The sequence below is a fragment of the Lissotriton vulgaris genome, chromosome 6, assembly GCF_964263255.1.
Source record: "Lissotriton vulgaris chromosome 6, aLisVul1.2, whole genome shotgun sequence".
Taxonomy (NCBI): Eukaryota; Metazoa; Chordata; class Amphibia; order Caudata; family Salamandridae; genus Lissotriton; species Lissotriton vulgaris.
Window position 1 is genome coordinate 778618015 of NC_141694.1, and position 20824 is coordinate 778638838.

General features: G+C 47.1%; 1 protein-coding gene across 5 annotated transcripts in view; it reads left to right on the forward strand.

Moving 5' to 3' along the window:
- The window catches only part of LOC147707980 (amine sulfotransferase-like), a 357336-nt gene that overhangs the window by 240045 nt on the left and 96467 nt on the right, over positions 1–20824 (forward strand). For all 5 annotated transcript variants that reach the window (XM_086926799.1, XM_086926798.1, XM_086926796.1 and 2 more), the window contains exon 4: positions 4553–4685. In XM_086926799.1, coding sequence (XP_086782925.1) covers positions 4553–4685 — 133 coding nt within the window. The remainder of the gene's footprint in view (positions 1–4552; positions 4686–20824) is intronic.

The following is a 20824-nucleotide window of genomic DNA, read 5'->3' on the forward strand; positions in this document are numbered from 1 at the left end:
GCCCCTCTTATGGCTAAAACAGATGAAGGGTGAAAATCCCAAACTACTCAGGGGGTCCATTTCCCTACAGGGGATGGACTATACAGTGGAACGTAGAACTGGGTGTAACCATGCCAATGCAGATGGACTCTCCAGATATTTCCACTTAGAACATGAAGACTGAACTGGTCAAGGTTAGTTTAATGTTCCTGCGTGGGGGGGGTTTAGAAAGGAGAGTAGGGTCTGCTTCCTATGGTTACTCCCACTTTTTGCTGTGTTTCACTGATTTTTCGACTTTAGTATGGCGGTGGCCCTGCTAATCAGGCCCAAAGCGTAGCTGTTCTCTCTCTAAATTGATACCATGTACTTTAGGTACATACCCGACTGGTTACTGGGTCACACTTGTGAGACCCTGTATATTGTACCTTAGGTACCCAGGGCATAGGGAGCCCTGAGACCTACCATGGGCTGCAGCATGTATTGTGCCACCCCTGGTTAGTCTTCCAAACTGACACCACAGGCCTGTACTTCCAGCCTGGGTAAGGTGGTGTAAGCACCCCTTACTTGGATATAGTATACCTGTATCTCTAAATATAGACACATAGTCAGCTATAAGTCACTCCTATGGCAGGCCCTGACAATCCTGAAGGCAGAGTGCTTGGTTTTGAGTGAGAAGGTGCCCTAGCATAAGCTGAGCCCCTCTGCAACTTTCGGAACCATCTCCTTATAGCTGTTCTATGATATAGTCATACCATATACTCTTAAGTGCATTATAATCCTCACGGTTAATGCTTACTTTGGTTTGGCTTTATCAAAACATGTTGTGTAAGGTGCCAAACACTTTGGGATACTAGCCCCCCCCCCACCCGCCAGTTCTGGTGGCGGGGGTAGCATTCTACCTTTCTAGAGGGAGAAGACATGTACATACTGGTAAACCCGGTTAAAATTAAACAGAGCCCCAGCATCACTTCTCCACAGTGAGCCACACTTCTCCACTGCATTCAGTGAATGCATTTCAGACACTGCCTGTGGCACACAAGGTGCTCCATGCATTTCCCAGTTCAAACTGGTTGCTGGGGCACTCAGACCCAGCTCTGGTAAGAAACTGGACAAAGGTGTAGGGGTGTAACCACCCCCTCCCCAGGTCCACCCATAGGAGGGACCTTAGAGTTAGTCCAACCCCTAAACTTACAATAAGTATAGAACCCCAGTCCCTAGGACTTTAGATTACCCTGGACAAAACTCTGCAACATAAATCTTGGACCTTCGACATTCCATATCGACTGGAAGTCAGAAGAAATCTCCCTTGTGGTCAAGGAGTGACCACCCTGTTCAAACAGGCACCAACTGCATCTTTGCCAGTCTGCATTTTCGAGGCTCCCGCCGGATCTCGAAGAATCTGTGACACAGGACACGGACTTCCAGACATCTCTGAAGCTGATCAGAGCTCCCAGCAAAGCTGAGACCCACAGCTGACACAAGAGACGTGGGACCGGAACTCGTGAACATCCTGCATTTTTGCAACTGCACCTACTTCCCGAGGTACCCCAAAGTTGTGCATTTGGGTATTTGAAGCCCCTGCTCCTTTTGCACCAAAGTATAGAGGATAGCACTCCACGAGTGACCCGTGAGTCCCCTTTCTTCACTGCAGCTCGAGGGGCCTTTGCGGGTCCTAGTGAGCCCCCACGAAAGCCAATTCTTTGTTTCTTGAGCTTTCCTGGTTGCTCTAGACAGCCTCCCACTCCTCGCCAAAGGAGGAGTCCCTCAGACATTGCTGGTCTGCACCAAAGCCAATCGTGTCATCTTGTGTGGGTTGTTGTTGCCAAGGCTTGTTGGGTCCAATCCGGATTCTGACACCGCAGTCAGCTAGATCCTTTTTGGGACAGCTCGAATCCAGCTCCTGGCCATCATCGACTCCTCCTGTTACTCGTGGCTGAAGAGTCAAGCTTCACCTCATTTACCTGAAATCACCCGACATCAGTTGGCATCTTCTCCTCGCCTTCCTGGTCACTGGCTAGTGACCCAGACTCTGTCCCCTCTGCTTTCGGGTTCTTCACGTCTTCGATCCACACTTGGATTCACCCGGACACTTTTCCTCTGGTCGCCTGCAGCATTTCTTCGCAGCTCTCCATAGGAATCGACGACGAAACCCGACACCAAAAAACACCTATGCACCCGGCTTCCCTGGGTGGGGTAACATGAGTACTCCGGTGCTCCCGAGGGTCTTGACTGTCGAAGTGTCCTAGTCTAAAAGGGTTCCATTGTAGTTCACCTCTAAGTGCCCTTAATCTTTAAAATTGTAACTTGTTCGTTCTCCATAGAAAGTCAATGGTGATCCACAGCTGTGTTTAGACACTGCACGCGTCCCCTGTGGGCCTCCTGCATCCTAACCTTGGGTGGTTCTAGGTAGCCCCAGCTGTTCTACAGGCCTTAGTCCTGCTTTCTAACTCTCATGTGGTTCATATACCACTATTTTAGTATATGGTTTGTGAGGCCTCTAGGGCATAACGTATACTGTGCAACTTATCGTATACTAATTACGTTTTTTGCATTGTACTTTTACCTCTGACTTCATAATTAGTCCAGAGGGGTTGTGTGTAGAATAGATACATATATATTTGATATATACTTTGTGTGGCGTGCTTTCATTTGATCATTCAAGAGATTATAATTGGTCAAACAACTAGCTTAACTCGTCTCTAGGTCTTAGCCTGAAGGCTGCTCTCCACAGCTACCACTAAGATAGCTTTCTATAAAGGTTGACTTTAAACCTACCATCAGTAAGGGTCGTTTGGACTGGCGCAAGGTGCCCACTAGAATAGTGGACATCATATGCCAGGCCAACTTCACACACTTGATAGAACTCTTGGAATGTTCTTAGATGTCTTTCATCCTTGTGTGCGTGTTGTTGTGTGAGTCAGTGATTGATGAGATGGTGAATTGTCTTTGCTTGTGTTTTAGGTAGGAGGCTAGGAGCTTCCCCGCTCTATTAGCCTCGCAGAGATTAATGGCCTTATACTTGTTCATCCACAGCCCGGCCCTTTCGCTCAGTATTTTGTTGTACTCGTATTTTTTCCTAGTGAGCTCTGTTAGGATGCTAGTGTTCTGGGTGTCTCTGGCGTGGTTAATCTCCAGTCTTTTGATTTCTTGTTCGAGTTGCGTCAGTTGTTGGTTAGCGTTTTTGTTGATTTTGGCCTTGATTCCTATTATTGTGCCTCTGACTGTCGCCTTAGGTGCATCCCATAAAATCTTGGGATCAGTGCCTTGTGTGTTGTTATGCACAAGGTACTCCTTTGTGGCCTCCTCGATTTTGGTTTTGTTTCCTTGGTCTGACAGGATATCACTATTAAACCTCCACCTCTGGGGAATGTCTTCGTTATGGCACACTTCCATCACTTTCCTGTGAGGATCCTGTAATCCTGCCAACCTTATTTTTGCAGTGTTCAGGGTTGGGAAGGAAACAAAATCGGCCTAATTAGTTCCAGTTTCTCTCTTAAATTATTTGTGAAGTTTCTCTTTCAGCTTATTTATGAATTTGGAACTTACACAAATCCAGATTTCTGTACTGTCTTCCATTTGGTTCTTAGGCTTGCACAACAAAAGGCAATGCAACTTTTTGTGGCACATCAGCTCTGACTGGACTTTTATTTTCTCCTTAAGTTGTAAGCACAGAAATATTTTAATTTGATAGAATACATTAAGCTTCATTTTTAGATATGGACATTTCTACTCTCTCTCCTAAAAAGTACACTTAAGATCCAGGTGGGAATGAAGGTCCCACTCAATTGCATTCTTAAAAAGAAAGCCTGCTAACAGCTCATTTATTAAGTATGTCAGTCTCTGAACTTTGCCTAGAGTTCATATGAGCCGATAGTCCCTTAAATCTAACTGAGAGCTGGAAAAAAACCTCTTGGTGTCTAATAAGCTTCTGTGAGGCAGACCATTTTTTCAAAAGGTCTAAGAGGTTCCCAAACCTCATAAACATAATTGCTGAAATCTACTCCCCAAACCATGAGAAATTAGTAGAATTGTTTTCCTACTGGAACTAGACTTTCATTTTGCGAATTATACTCTTTTGGACTACTGTTAAGGGGATTCACTTGTCTGTTCTTCTGCGTACAAAGTGCTACATCTGGGTGGAGAAGGAATTGCTTGGTTAAAGTCTACTTTCTTTGGTTTCTTGTATAAAGCTTTGGGGTTGGGCATCCCAAGGCAGAAATGTTTATACACAATAGTAAATATACATCTTTTGAGGATCTTGTCTATTACTATTGATTATATCTGAAAATATACTGGTAATAAAATAACTCTTTCAACAGACAATTGTTGGTATTTCATAGCACTTTAATTGACAGAAGTTACTGTTATCCCTATTGAATAGAAGAAAGTTTATTAAACTTGAATTTAGGGTAGAGGCAGTCCTGCCAGCATTTGCGCATGTGGTCTGGGAGTGACAGAAACCTCTTCACAGAGTGCGCTTAAATCATTAAGCTTTCCGTAATAAAACGATTAAAACATGAGAGTTGAATTAATTTGTGTTTGATATGTTTAACATTGTTTACATTTCTTGCAGGTTATTTATGTCATTAGAAATCCTAAAGATAATTTTGTTTCACACTATCATTTTATCAATATGTTTAAAGAACTTGAAGATAAGCCGCCTGAAAATCTGGAGGAATTCTTTGAGAACTATCTAGCTGGAAAAGGTAATTTTGTCTGGGAAGAAAATGCCATTTACGCACGCTGTATATTGAAAGAATGAGTAAGAAAAGGACAGCTTTCTCTTAAAGAATAAAACAAGTTAAAAATCTAGCCTTGTAACATAGGATGAAGATAATTTCAAGTAAATGTGCACACTGTTTATGAAAGAAAATGCAGCCTCTTTTGTTTCATTGACAATTATTTATTTAGTGTGAAGGCTGGATTTTGCATTTTGCCCCACACTTTTGTGATTCTTGGCAAATTTCTGTACTACCCTGTTGCTCAAGTTGTAAATATTTCAAGTAGGTGTTATTGAGTAAACAGCTGTATTGCCTATTACTGTCAAAGTAACATGTCCCCAGACCCCCACAGCTAATGTGTATTTAAGCCTCAGTTTTTATTAAGTCATATTCTACAGATTCAGACCAGGCCTCACTAAATTTTTTCACTTACAAAAGATGCAGAGGATGGCTATTTGATACACTGCCAAACCAACTTACTAAATATTCACCTACCTTCAGCATCCCGTCCTTCCTTGCTCGTCCTGCTGCCCACCTTGGGGTATCAGGCTGTGCCCCTGTCTGGCTGCTAATCACCCTGATCAGAGGCCAGTAGAGGGACGGGGGTGATATCCTATGATCATATATCCATGCCACAGCATTGTCCCTCCCTTTTGGTATGGTAAGTGTTAGACCCGGTATCCCTGGTTGGCTGAGGTAGGTACCTTAGGCCAAGTAGGGAAAGGAAGGTCACCTTCTTAGATAGCCCCGCTCACCCCCTCGGTAGCTTGGCACGAGCAGCCAGGTTTATCCTCAAGGCAAATGTGTAAAGTATTCGCGAGCACGCTCACAATAATCCAATGATGACTCCACAAATAGACTTCACACGAGTTTTATAAAACAAATATAAACTTTATGTAAAAAGATATACGATAAGACCACACGATATAAAACCAACATATGAGATTGTGTAATATTTCTCCTGACCGGTTGTTAGCCCAGCCAGTCCTTGTAAGTTCTGGTGATGTCAATGGGCACTTCTAAACATTCTCCCGTACTCCTAATCACATGTCATACAGTTCGTAATGCTAGAATCAGGTACTGTGCAATGTAAATATACTATAATGCGTAACCTAGCAATCAGACACTCTGCAATGAAAAGAATGCACTGCGCAACGCAACAATAAGGCACTTTGCAAGGTAAAACAATGCAATGCATAATCCAACCACCAGGTATCTCATTCTGCAATATTGAGGCAATGCGCATACACTAATCAGGTAATTCGTTATGCAGGAATATTGCAATGCGCAATACGCTAATCAGGTAGTTAATTATGCAGGAAAATGGCAATGCGTCATACGACAATCAAGTAGTTCGTTATACAGAAATGTTGCAATGTGTAATATGTCAGTCAGGTACTCCGCTCTCAAAAATGGAATACTACGTAGCACACTCAGGCCCCGATCACTGAGCCTTAGGCGGTCTCTCTGCCTCCTCTTCTGACCTTTAGTCAGCCTCTCACAGTTGCCCTAAATACAGTACGATGTAATTCTAAAGTGCAGCTTTGCACTCTGGCCCCTGTCCCGCCACTCCCTTTGGCAATACGGGCTGGGATACGAGCCAAAGCAGAAGTTTGCGCTGCCAACACGAGAGAGAGGCAAACACCGTCTCCCTCCGCGTCCTCGCCTCACCCCGGTAGTCGACACACGTTACCTGTGTGGCACAAACCCACTCTCCTCTCCTCGTCCAGTGGCTGGGCCTCCAAGCAGCTTTGTGAGATGGCAACTGCAGCTCGGGCCGGCAACACAACTCCTCCGGGACTGCTGGTCTGCTTTACTTATAAAGATCTCAGGCTGCCACAAAGCACACGCACACAGCGTCGCTGAGTCTTCTTTCACACCGTGTGCACGATCACTGGGCACTCCACACACATGTCTCAGGCTGCACAAAGATCAAACGCACAGCGTCGCTGATACTCACTTTACTCCGGTGCACATAACAACACAGCGAATCCTCACAAAAGTCTCCTGGTGCACAACGCACCCACACACAGTGGGGATGAGACTCACGTGGATTCCAGTGCACACGATAGCAAGGCAAATCCTCACAAAGGTCTCACAGTGCACAACGCACACGCTCACAGCGTCGATAAGACTCACTTGGATTCGGGTGCACACGATCACTGGACAATCCTCACAACGGGGTTCAGGGTGCACAAAGTGCACACAAACACAGCGTCGCTGATCCTTGCTTGGATTCCAGGTGCCCCGATCACAGTTCGATCCTCCTGAAGATCTCAGTGCTGCACAAAGAACACGTACACAGTGTCACTGAGACTCACTTGGACACGAGGCGCCCACGATCACAGGCAGTTCTTACGAGGGTCTCAGACTGCAACAGACACGCTCCCACAGTACCGCTGAGACTCTCCTTTGAAACCTTTATGTTCTTTTGTTTCCAAACAGGGAGCCAGCTCACCTCTGGCCCTTGGGGGTAGTTACTTCAGGACACAGCACACAGCAAAGTCCTTCAAGCTGGGGGACACCGCCCACAGTAAAGTCCCTTTAGCCTTTGTTGGTTGAAACAGCAAACTCCAGGCCAGGCCCAGATCACACAGCAAGGGTCAGGCCTAGCCTTCAGTCTCTTCTGTTGTTTCTTCCTTGGCACAAGTCCTCTTGACCACGAAGTACCTCCAGTCCTGTTCACACTAGATCAAGCCATTCTCCAAAGTACAGGGGCTTCAGCTCTCATATTTATACCCCTCAAAGGCTTTGAAGTCTTTGTGCTTCAGGGGGCACTGGCCCCTGTTCAAACCAGTTCTGGGTGCCTCCCTGCCAGTGACACCTTTCTTCCTTTGATTAGTGGGGGTCTGGATTCTCAATCATTCAGCAGGAGATGAGCCAATTGTTTTATAGCAGCAACCCAGGCCTCTTCAACTCTAAAGGCTTCTCCTCCCCCAACACTCCTGATGCAGGTCAGCCTGTTGCTACCTCACCTCCTTCCCTGGGTCAAGAGATTCCCCAGATCCTATTGCTTTCAAATCCTGGCAGTCAATCCATAGCCAGTTAGAGCACAAAAACTCAGCTACTTCTAAAGGAGTAGCTTCTGGACATACAATGCAAAAACCACCTACATAAAAAGATGTGTTATTACATTGTGTGTTCAGGCATACTAAACTTCACCTTTCCATCTTAAGCTTTTAGGAAGATAGGCTGGAAAACATATTGCACAGCCTTCCCATTCTATCCTATGGGCAAGATGGCCTTTCAATAGTGAAAAAACGAAATGGAAAATATTTTACTATCAGGACATGACACACACCTGAGTACATGTCATACCTTTCACATGCACTGCTCCCTGTCCAGGGGGTACCCTAGATCTACCATAGGGGTGTCTGATGTACTCAGAAAGAGAAGGGTAAGGTCTGGCAAGTGAATGCACTTGACAGAACAACATGGCAGTTTAACAAACTGTGCACAGCCCCGGAAATGGCAGACCTGAGTTCCCTTTTTAAGGCTACTTGTGTGGGTGGCACAAATAGTGCTGCAGGCCCACTAGTAGCATTTGCATTACCAGCCCTGGCACACATAGTGCACTTTACTGGGGACTTCACTTAGTAAGGTAAACATACCAATCATGGACAACCAAATACCATTACTTTATATAGGGAACACTTACACTTTGACACTGTTTAGCAGTGGCAAAGTGTCCAAAGCATCTAAGCCAGTCAAAAATGGTGGAGGTAGAGGCAAAAAGTCAGGAGTAATCACGCCAAGAAGTGCCAGATCCAACAGTAAGGATTTGCAATTGGTCAACATGTCACTATACATAAGTCTGTTCAGCAAGCCCCTTCTGAAATGTGTGAAAAGCGATGTCTTCATACCTAAGTCTAAAACGTATTTATTAAAGCCAAAATATTAAAAGTAGCTGCTCAATGAGACAGTGCTTCTTTTTGGCACACTATTGAGCATGGAATTTTAACCACTCCCACATTTCATCCCTTTTTATGCATTCTCGACCCATAGAGAGCAATTTAGGAGATAAATGTGAAACAAACTGGAACTCAGAGAGCGGGAGTCTCAGCAGGTGCTGGGATTTCTCTAGAGAAGGATCAAGAGAACTTTGGAAAATATACTGTTAGTAGACATTTCTCTGAGGCTGAACTAGATTTGTGAAAGCAGGAGATTTGCAGCAACGATGGACGTCATTGTCCACAGAGGGACCCTGAAGTGGATGGCAAGGAGGGAATTCATTTTGAAGTAAACAGGTGCTGGCAGCAAATTCTTCACTTGAGACATCAGGGTGGGCTGGAGTAGCAAAGAAGATCCCAGACCAGGAAGCATGCAGGAGATGTGATGTACTGGTGGGATAAACTGGTGAGGTTCGGGAGGCATGGTGCACTCTTGTATTGATTAGTATCGATCCAGGAGAGAGCCATCAGCACATCACTGTGGTGCTGGGGACCAGTGGGTCTGGTAGACTCCCTTCCAGCAACACTGCCGAGTGCACTTCCTTCCTCAGTCAGCACAGTTCTGACGTGAGAACAGAAAGTTTACAGACAATCAATGAGTTGTCTGCAGTATTCTAAAACCATATCATCATATTGTCAAATAGACCCCAACTCCAAGGGAAGAGCCCTGGGTCATTTCAGCTGGGTTTCTGAGCATATTGTGGTTTCCTAATTCTTGCATGTGAAGTTACTCTGCCCTTCCTTCCCTACAAACTCTGGGTGCAAGCGCAGTGGGTGTGTTGTTGTACCTCTAGGACCTTGCAAAGTTACTGAACTAAGGAAGAATCATAGTAGGTACCAAGGTCACTTGCGGGGGAAAGGGGTCTCCCAAAATGGGGAAAATAATCTTTCTGCAACGTTTTTCCAGCAGTCACACACAGCATCTGCCCATTTACAAGGGTATGCTTCCCAAAAGCACAACCACATAGGCACAATTACAATAATAACATAGTAATATGATCATCACTAAGTCATTTTATAAAAATCCATTTGCAAATGGGAGAAGGGTACCCGAGGATGCCGGGAGCAGTAGAATTGTTCTTGATCCCTTTCTCAGTATTATGAGATTGACGGGTGACACAGAAGTAGCATTTATTCTGAATAGCAGAAGGAAAGAAGGGGGCATGCCATTACATTTCTCTGCAGCATGAATTAGATCATCCTTCCGACTTGGACCATGCATGATACAAACAAGTTAGGTTGGGAAACAAAATTCTGGGGCCCCCACTCTACTAGTGTTGTTCTTTCACACTCCATTGGGGTCCCTTTTACAGTTTTGTTTGATGCATGGCTTGTTTGAGTGTCCACATTACATTCTCCTTCCAGCAATGCTGACAATTCTTTGACAGTAGGTGTTAGATTTCGGGGTCTCTAGTTGGGACAGGTAGGTACTTGTGACAAATAGGGACCCTGGACTCTAGTCAGGGTAAGGGGGATACACTCTTTAGATAACCCCTGCTCACCTCCTTGGTAGCTTGGCACGATCAGACAGGCTTATCAAAGGCAATGTGTAAAGTATTTGTATCAACACTCAAAACGGCAAAAATCCAACATACAAAGTTCAAGGATATGATTTCAAAAGGGTTCTTACATTTGCGTTAAAACAATCCACAGTTGCGTCATGTTTTAGCCAAAAGTACCTTTAGATGCGACAAACGTTCCAAGTGAAAGCTGCAGCGTTGAAAAATAAGCGATGCATCACTCCTGAGACCCTGGGGAGGCGATGCGACAACCCCGCTGGACGCAGCGGACGTGTTGCTGTGACTCCGGTCTGTATGGGGAGGGATGCGCTGCCTTGTATGGATTCCTGTGCGCAGGTTTCATAGAAAGCGTCTCGCAAAGATACGATGCGATACTCTTCGGGACGGCGACGATCTGAGGTGCGGCGCATATGCGCAGCCCAGCGTCGATCTTCTCCTCTCGCGGCCACTCGATGCGATAGCTCTGCGACGACTCTCGCAGCGACGTGATGCGGTCCGCAAGCAAGCGGTGCGGCGATCTCACCCAGTGACGACAGGATCTGCGACGATACTCGCAGCGATAGTACTCTTCCCGCACCGGACCGATGCGTTCCCAAGCGAAGGATGCGTCGGTTCTTGCAGCGGCAACAGGCGCTGCGATGATCTCGATCTTCGCTGTGGCAGGATTTTTTCTCGCACTGACGGGCAAGCAATGCGTGAAAATTTGCAGATTGTCTTAGTTTCTCCTTGTCCAGCTTCCCAAACAACAGGTACAACTTCCAGAGGCACCACAACTGGACCAAGCACTCTAGGAAGGACAGAACTCTCTCAGTAGAGTTCAGGGGGAAGCTGGGGGTGAAGTTCTTTTGTTCCTGGGACTTAACAGGGAGCCAGCTCTACTCAGGCCCTTTGAGATCTCTTCAAGCAAGAGGACACAGCATTCTGAAATAGCGATTTCTTAAAAATCGCTATTTCAGAATCGCAAATCGGTACCTTCATACATATGGCCCTTTGTGCAGGAGGGCTCTGAGCCCGGTCTGAACCAGTTCTCGGTGTTCCTTGAGCACTTTGTTTTCCTGGCATCTCCTTTCCTTTCAGAGAGAGGGGCAGGGTCGTCAGCCGCCCAGCAGGAGGTGGAGCCAGCATTGTGGAGCGAAAGCACAGCCCTGGAGCACTTTGCTGACATGATTCCTTCTCTCCTTTCACAGTGCAGGGCAGAGACATCAGACGCTCCACAGGGGGTGGAGCCAGCACTGTGGGGGTCAGGCACAGTCCTATTCAGGTCCCAGGTGCAACTCCTCCCTCCCATCTAGATGCAGATCTCTCTATTCACGACTGGGTGGACTCATTCTCTCTCCTGGAATCCCCCAACCCTGCCACTCACAAACCAGACAGTCAATTCACAAACAGCCAAAGGCACACAGAAAGGTCAGACAAGAGAACAGCCACTTTCTAAAAGTGCTGTTGTCAAACACAGGATTTTAAAACCACCTTTCCTAAAAGATGTGTTATTAAATTCTGAGTTCAGGGATACCAGACTTTTAATGTCCTATCTTGCGCCTATGGGAAGATATGCAGGTAACCACTGTAGCCAGCATTCCCCATGATAGCCTATGGGCAAGATAGCCTTGCAATAGTGAAAAACGAAAATGGCTGTAATTTACTACCAGAGCATGTCACCTGCACTAGTACATGCTCTACCTTTCACATACACTGCACCCTGCCCAAGAGGTTATCTTGGGCCTTCCATAGGGGTGACCAATGTGTTCAGAAAGGGAAGGGTTTGGCCTTGTCAGTAGGGACACTGGCCAGGTTGACATGTCAGTTCACAGACTGCACACAGGCACTGCGGTGGCAGGCCTGAGACACCATTTTAGGGCTACTCATGGGGGTGGCACAATCAGTGCTGCAGGCCCACTAGTAGCATTTGTATCACCAGCCCTGGCACACTGGGTGCACTTTACTACAGACTTCTTGGTGATACAAATGTGCCAAACATGGATAACCAATCACAATAACAATTTACACAGAGAGCATATGCACTTTAGCACTGATCAGCAGTGGTAAAGTGCCCAAAGTCCTATTCCCAACAACCACAGGTCAGGAAACTAAAGGAGGAAGAAGCAAAAAGTTTGGGGATAACCCTGCAAAAAGGGCCATTTCCAACAGTAGGTACAAGGAAATTCCTCAGAGTGTTATACGCAAAGGGCAGCTTTATGATTGGGAGACAACACGCTCTTTTAGCTGCTGGCTTACCAATGCGTTTCCCTGGGACACTTTACCTGATATAGACTGATGTGTGAAAACATTTACAATCACTGTTCTAAATGTGAGCATGAGAGCATTTAATGCATTCTGCACGTACATCCAGTTCTCTATATTATACATTAATGTAATAATATTTGCATGGTTCAACACACATACATGTTGTTCATAATTATGCATAGGTTGTTGTATTTAAAACAAAAAAATATATATATATATATTTTTTTTTAAACCCTTCAGGGACTTTTCCCGTGAGCATATTTAGATACTCAGACATATATGTATTATGAGAGAAAGAAGCATCAACCCATATAAGGCCACTCCTCAACACATATGTTCTCAAAATAAAAAGACCTATTGAATAGATGCAACAATGTGAGATGCAGGTTGGGGCCAGAGCAGGTACCTAGGAGCAGAGGTATGAGAGGAGCATCAGAGCACTGGAGCCAAGAGCTATTTGGGGGACTGTGGCGGTGGCTAGCATGCTCTTGTCAGACACTGCAGCAATCCATTTTGGTGATCTCTATACTGTTCTCTTTGACAATGTGAAGAACCTGACCTTCTTGTATGCCTCTCAAAGGCTGTCTGAGGAGTCGAGAGGTAGTAGGAGACGTCAGCGGGCGTGGTGGTCTTGCGGTGAGTAGTGTTCTAGGTTAGCAGAGGGTCATTAAAGGGACCAAGCAGCACCAGTGCAGCTTGTGGCATAGGTGGGTGGCAATTTGTTTATGGCCAGCCAAAGGCATTGAAAACCATCTGAATTGTGTTCAACCATGCCAGCCTTTTGCCTTGCAACACCAGCTGCAATGAAAACGAACTACATTTTGTTAAAACCTGCCATTCTTTTGCCTTGCAATGCCTCACAGCAATCTACAGCCTTGCAGCACCTCATAATTCCTCACAGTGCTTATTAAAACTACTGAATAAAACAGTTATTTTTCAACACAGTCAGTGATGTGACGTGCAATGAGCAAGTGGTCAGCAATGAACAGGGAGCAATAGTTCTCCACACAGAAGCTGCCACCTGTTACCTTTACTCCAAGGCTAGAGGTCTGATACTAGCCTCAGGCCCAGGGCTCCAGGCCTTGCATCACAAGAGAGTGCCTGGCGGAGCAAAATCCTGAGCCAGTTGCCTGACACCATTGTGTGCTCCATTTCAGTCCACCTAAGGACCGCGAGGTCGGCCACAGGCACAGTAGGCATCTCTCTTTTCTCTTTTCCCTCTTCGAGGGAGTCCACTAGTCAGCACAGCCTAGTTAAAGCTGAAGTTCTCACTGTAAGGATCTTCACTATTGAGTTTGTACAATGTTTCATGTGTAGGGGCTCGGAGGAACTAATTGCATAGCAAGCTGTAGAAAAACCTAATCTGTTGAATTATCGAAATGCCATTCTAATCTGGGAAGCAAGACAGACATATAACAGATGTGCTCCTGCCCCATTCCCATAATCACTAGCCTCCCAGTAATTCTGTGACTAGCCGCCATAATCACAGGCACTGTTCTCAGGGAAGGGTGAGGTGGTGTCCAACTCAACACCTCAATAAATTTAAAATTTAGAGACAACATCTGCCTCGACAATACCACTATGGACTATTTGGTATATTGCAGGTATACAACAAACACGGGACAGAGCTCATCAATCCAAAAGATTCGGATCCTTGTGACAGGGAAAAGTGGCAAATTGAAATATATTAAACATTATGGAAAGTGTAGTACTAGTATGGATCTTAGCTTGAATTGAATGGGAGGGGAATGGAGGGATATCATCTGAATACTGGGACGGTCCATAAGGTTTGGTCCCTGTGCAGAGGACAGTATTTAACTTTCGGTGCCAGTTGTTCCCCTCCCCACCCCTCACCTCTGACATATCCAGCAGAAGGTAGATCTATTTAGATAAAAATAATTTGCTCAGTAAACCCTTTAACAGCTCCTCAGTCATTGGGAATTGAAGCTTCCCTATTTAGTCTGTTACAGCCAAAAGGTAAGCATTTAAAGGGAGACTCGGGTATGGTAACACGATCAGGCATTTTATTTTGACCTAAAACCCTGAACAAGTGGGCAAACCTCTTCTTTTGACTAGGACATCAATCTAAAGCCCCCGTTTATACCAATTTGAAAATTGCTACACCCATTTTATTGAGATAGAGGATCAATACACAACACAGAGCGTATCCGGGTATTATAACTTTGTGAGCCACCATAAACATATTTTTGACAGCTGTGAAACATCTAATCCACCCACTGGTCAGAACCCAACCCCATATGGGCTAAATAAATTGCCCGTGGGAATTATAACAACCTAAACCCCAACGATATCCCGTCTAATAAAAATACATCCATGTGAAACTGATCTGGGAACTTGGAAATTATTAACTTTCAAAATTCAATGATCACCAGGATTCCCCACTAATTTCTTTTTCCAAGTGTTGTTACTGCTACAGAGGGAACATACTGAAATATATATTTTAGATAGTCAAAACAAGATGCCAATAAATGTACCAGCTATGGAATTGCAAAATAATTCTAATGAAACAGAGGTGGGGCCAGGATGAGATTGTATCCCTTGGGAGCAACATTTAACTCAATGTCATCGCTGTTCACTAGCCCAGTGGATGTCATTAGCCTTCAGTTTAAAAAAATGTACACTTCCATTGATCTTCTTAGAATAGGTCTACAGATACAGGATTATGATGAAAAAATGTATAATTTAGTCTACAATATTAAGGTTATTGCCAGAAAAGCAGCAACTGTGATGTTGTTTAATAAAAACATTGAGGAATTCAGTAACTTAACACATGGGCTCCTACTGTACTGAGTCAGTAGAGCCCTCATATGGCTGCATATAGTCACTCTGCGCAGAAATTTTATTTGCCTCTGCTTTCTTAGACTGGGCATGCACACAACTGAAATTGCTTTAACGATGCATGCGTCTGCAGTTTGTACACAGTCAACTAATCTGCTGATCAATTCATTGATGGATTGGGCAGCCAAGGACCCTGGATCAATGGGATAACAGGAGACATTCTGTGGAGTCCTTAGAAATAGTCACTTCCAACTTGGGGAGAGGAGTTAGCCTAATGGCTAGGGTGATCAAACTCGAGTCTGGGGAACTGGGGTCGAGTCTCAGCAATGAAGCTGAACATCCTGTGATTGTGGGCAAATTACGTAATCTCCCCGTGCCTAACAAAAATGAATGTGTCCTCATGTAATGCAACTGGTGCTATGTAAAGCGCTCTGATACCCGATTCGGGTAGAGTTCCTGCTATATAAAACTCTGTAAAAAAAAAAAAAAAAAGTGAATATTATGTTGGTATCAGGATGCCAGAATTCAGACCTATGGCCTCTGCCATAATGTTACTCAAAGAACTAATCAGGCTAACAGCCTTCTCTGTAACCAACTCAGTCTTACAGTATTGAGTATAATCATTCCTACCAAGCAATCATCAGGCATAAAATTAAATATTTGCACAATTACAATTCAGAGAACAGAACAATATACAACACTTCCTTAGGGGGGCTTACTAGGATTATCAGAGTGCAAATCTCCTACCTCAAGAGTTTGTCAGACGGGATGAATCGACACCCCCATCCTTTGCCTACTAGAGTTATTTGTGACACTCCATGTAATAAAGAAAATACAGACTTTACCATAGTATAATACCAATACACCCTTAAAGGCCTTTTTGGATTTAACAAATGCTTTTCACGATGAACAAACCGGGCTAACTACCCTTGTCTTAACAGACCATACCTATGAAAGCTGACATAATATTTACAAATGAACCAGTTAGGTATTATAGCCATAGGCTTTGTCATTCGTCTGTCATTATAACCAGGTCAGGTCTACTGTATTGCACATAAGCCAGCAGCTATCAGGAACAGAGTAATACAATTACAAATATTTTCAGGAATATGGTTGACAAAACAATATACAACCCCTATCAGATGCTTATTAACATATTGCAGAACTCCAATCTTAAGGGGTTGCCTGAGGAGATAAATAACACCCAAACTCTTGCCTGCTATGGTAATCTACAAAATTCCTTGTAAGAAAATATACATCTACAGCCTTCAATACAGTGTATTTGAAATCTATCCTGAAAAGTCTATTGGCTTTAGCAAATGATTCTGCAATAAATAAGGTCTACTGCCATTGTTATACTTTTCATAAACCTTTGAGACCTGTATTCGTCAGTCTTAGTCCTTTGTTGTAATTTTTGTTATTAAACATACAAGTTTTAGGGGGCGTGGCCAAGGTGGCGAACATGGCGGACGCAGCCTAAGAGAGCTCCGTCCCGCCGGCGACATATCCAACAAATATCCTGCGTCTCCCCAATTCTGAGACGTCCCAAAAAGGATATACAGGTGTCGAGGATATACAGGTGTCGGAAGTGGCGGGGAAGCCCTGACGGCGATTTGTGTGATCTCAGATGCCTGCCCAACGGCGATCCGGGTCCTGAGGTGGAGAGGCCTACCAAACACGCGGAAGCCGGGACCTCGAGTCCGGGTGAATCCGGGCGGAAGTGTGGCGCGACCGGGACCAGTGAGGAGCAGTGGACGGACCCACACATCCGGCGCACGGAGGCCCGCAGTGAGTACACTGTGTCAAGCGGAGGCCACGAGGCACCTGATACCACTGCTGCCACACCTAGGATTCGGAGGTTGCGCCGGCTGCGAGCCGGGGGAGTGTGGGAGGGGCCGGGTTGGCCTCGTTCGGCGGTCGTATCGGACCGCGGGGAGACTGTTGAGCTGCGGGCACTACTGGGGATCTCTCCTGTGTTTCCCCCCCCCCGGCCCTCCGGAGGGGCTTGGACGGCAGTGGCGGCGCTCGCGGCAGAAGAGGCGGGTGTGATGTACCGGGCCCGGCTGGGACCCTGACCTACTTGAGCTACACATGCGGCGCGCCACTGCGTGCACCCCTCTCGGCGGCAGAATTGGGCCCTGGGGGCGACCTCCGAGGGGGGATTGCCGGGGAGCTGTAACCTAGGCCCTGAGTGGAGAAGAGCTGGCGGCGGAGCCGAGGGCCCAGTGACTGAGGCAGACAATCCTGCGCAGACCCTGTAATTGCATGCGCTCTTTGGGGCCCCAGGCTCTTGGAGGGGGGCTACTGTGCCCCCGGAGTGGCTCCTGGACAAAGCTGAGACCCATATGCCCCTCACATTGGAGATGGAGTAATCACTTGTAGTGAAAATAGATGGGGGCACCGTGACATTGGGGTAAGGAGAAGTGATACCGCGGGCGACAGCGCAGACTGGTCTGAGAGCGGACGATATCCTCCCCAACGTCTCAGAAAGCGGGGAAGGCCCGGACACAGTTCTGCGACCAAGGAGGTTAAGGTGACCGACCCACAGCCCCCACGGTGCTCTGAACTTTGTGCGCATATCCGGTGGCAGCCATGATGAGGGGTGGCAACAGTGGATGCGCCTCGAAATAAGGCACAATCGACAAATTTACTGGGCCAACTGGAGGAGCCGGGGCCTCTGGAGGACCTCAGGTGTTTGGCCCGGACAATGCAGCCCTCATGGCAGCGATAACGCAATCCAGAGACATGCTAGATGCTAAAATAGGGGCAGTTGGAGCTGATGGTACTTTGCTGCGGCAGGACCTGCGCAATGCCGTGGCCCGCATCACTGAGACTGAGACCAGAATTACAGGGGTGGAGGACGACGTGGCGACCCTGAAGAAGAAGGCAGCCAACATGGAAGGGATTCAGAAGGGCCTTGCACTGCGAGCTGAGGACGTGGAAGGGCGTGCTCGGCGGAACAACCTGCGGTTCGTGGGATTTCCGGAGGGCTGTGAGAAGGGCGACATGGAAGCCTTTCTGACCCAATGGTTGGAGGGGTGGCTCCCTCCGGAGTCCCTTTCGCGCTGTTTTATAATTGAACGCGCGCACCGAGCGCTGATCCAGAAGCCGCCGGTGGGAGCTCGCCCGCGACCTGTGATAGCCAAGTTGCTCAATTACCACGACCGCGACACAATCCTGCGACAAGCGAGAGTGAAGGAGCCTTTGCTATTTGAAAATCACAAAATCCTAATATTCCCGGACTACACCAGACTGGTTCAGCAATAACGTCAGTCCTTTAAGGCGCGGTTGAGGGGCCTCAATATCCAGTATGCCTTGCTCTACCCGGCCCGCCTGCGTGTGGTCTTCCAGTCCCGGACTCTTTAATACTCCGGAAGAAGTCTTTGCCTGGACGGACAAGACTGTCCGGATCAGAGTACATACCCCTCCGGGTCGAGACTCGGATTCATCATCCACGGCGGGCCCCCGAGGAACCCCCGGCGACCACGGAGCAGGAGTAACTGGAGGTCACACACCAAGAAGAATCCCCCTCCTAATGATGGTGCGGCGGAGGCGACCGAAACTACAGACTCTCAGAATCCGTATGCATGAGACCCAAAGACACTTGGCAGACTCCAGACATGACCCCTTGGGAGTGGTCGGAGGCCGGAACTCATCTCTTGGGCGATGAAAACTCTTGCCATCTATCGACTATGACTCCTGAGGCATAAGTAATTGGGTAGCCATGGGACGTGGGTTGGGGGACGAAGAAGGGAGGGCGGTCATAACCCCTCAGTTTAGAGGAGTTTGTTCAGTGGGGGGTGAGTTGGGACTGTGTGGGTAGTTCATGGGGATCCATTGGGAAAGTGGGTCTCTGACCTCCCGTTGGGGGCCGGAGATAATCTATACCACGACAGGTACTTCAATGTTACTGAGGTATGGGGTGGGGGGTGGTAGGGAAGTTGAAAAGGTGACTGGGAACGGGGTGTGGGTTGGGGGGTTTGTTGGGTGTGACTTGAAGGGGGTAGGAGAGGGTGGGATGCATTAATCTGCACAGTGTTCTTTCGAGTCCTATTGAGGCAAGATGTGTGTGTGTGGCCTCAGACGCTCAGGCCGTTAATTTTTCTGCCCATGGATGGCGGTTGACACTCCCGAATCGGGCCTACAGAGGGCGTCGATGCGTTTTGTGAGCTGGAATGTACGGGGATGCTGGACAGGATAAAGAGGGGAGAAGTCCTGCGGCAGGGGAAGAGAGACAAGGCTGATGTGTTACTGTTGCAGGAGACTCACCTTATGGGTACCAAGGCCCTTAGTCTACAGCGTTATGGATTTCAGCAGGTGTATCATGCTGGGTTTGTGAGGGGATCTCGAGGGGTAGCTATCTTGGTGCACCGTAGGTTGTCCTATACTCATGAGACTCAGTGGGTCGATGCACAGGCAGATATGTGTTTGTCCAGGGCAAAATAGGCACTGAGCCGGTAGTCTTCAGGAGTGTATACGCCCCACCTCCGTTGCAGGGTGCTCTTATAGAAAAGTTGTTTGGTGTGTGGGCCGAGATACCTGATGTTATGGCAGTAGTAGGCGGGGACTGGAATGATGTGATGAATGCACGGATGGATCGACACAGGCTGGGGGGTGAGGTGCCATCGGACACACCTTCTAAACTGAATGGCATGGTGAGAGGGATGGGATAGGTAGACGCATGGCGACACCAACACACCCAACGTCGTGAATACACATATGTCTCCGCAGTACATAAGTCCTTCTCCAGAATTGATTAATTATTTGTCCCCCATGCCTGGGTTGGGAGGGTGGATTCCACGTCCATACTGCCATGCTGCCTGTCGGATCACTCCCCGATAGTGATTGACTTACTTCTCTATAGGAGACGGTAGCCGTTCAGATGGCGCCTCTCCACGTGGCACTTACAACAAGAAAGCTATCAGACCCACATGAGGGAGGCTATTGCTCACTACTGGAGTGATAATGATAACTCTGACACAGATGATATGACACTCAGGGAGGCTCTGAAGCCCACGCTTCGCGGGGTGGACATTGCTTGGTGTGAGGCTGCCCGCAAGACACGTAGGGAGGATATAGTGAAGGCTGCGGACCAAGTCAGTGACCAAGAAAAAAGATGCCAAGCTGGCGGGGTGAGGAAGATGTGGGACAACTACTACTGACGCAGCAGTCGTATGCCTCCTTGCTGTTAGATGAAGCTAGACAGCTGTGGCTGGCGACTCAGAGTAGGATCTACCAGTGGGGCGACAAATCCAGCTCGATGCTGTATAGGCTTTGCCAAAGCACTTTCCACGCACAGTCCCTACCGTGTCTTTGTGATGAGGCGGGAACGCCCATGACGGCCCGAAGGACCTAGCAGCCAGCGTTGCATGGTATTATGAGGCCCAATACGCCCCCGGGAGCTTCTCTTGGCAGACGACGTTGACAAATTCCTGGCAGACCTCCCGCCACGACCAATCTCGGATGAAGGGCGGGCTCGCCTAGAACTCCCTCTGTCGGCGGAAGAGCTGGATACAGCCCTCGTAGAATTAAATGTGGGCAAGGCCCCCGGACCCAATGGGTTCCCTTGCAAATTTTTAAAGAAATTTCACCTCCAACTAGGTACATACTA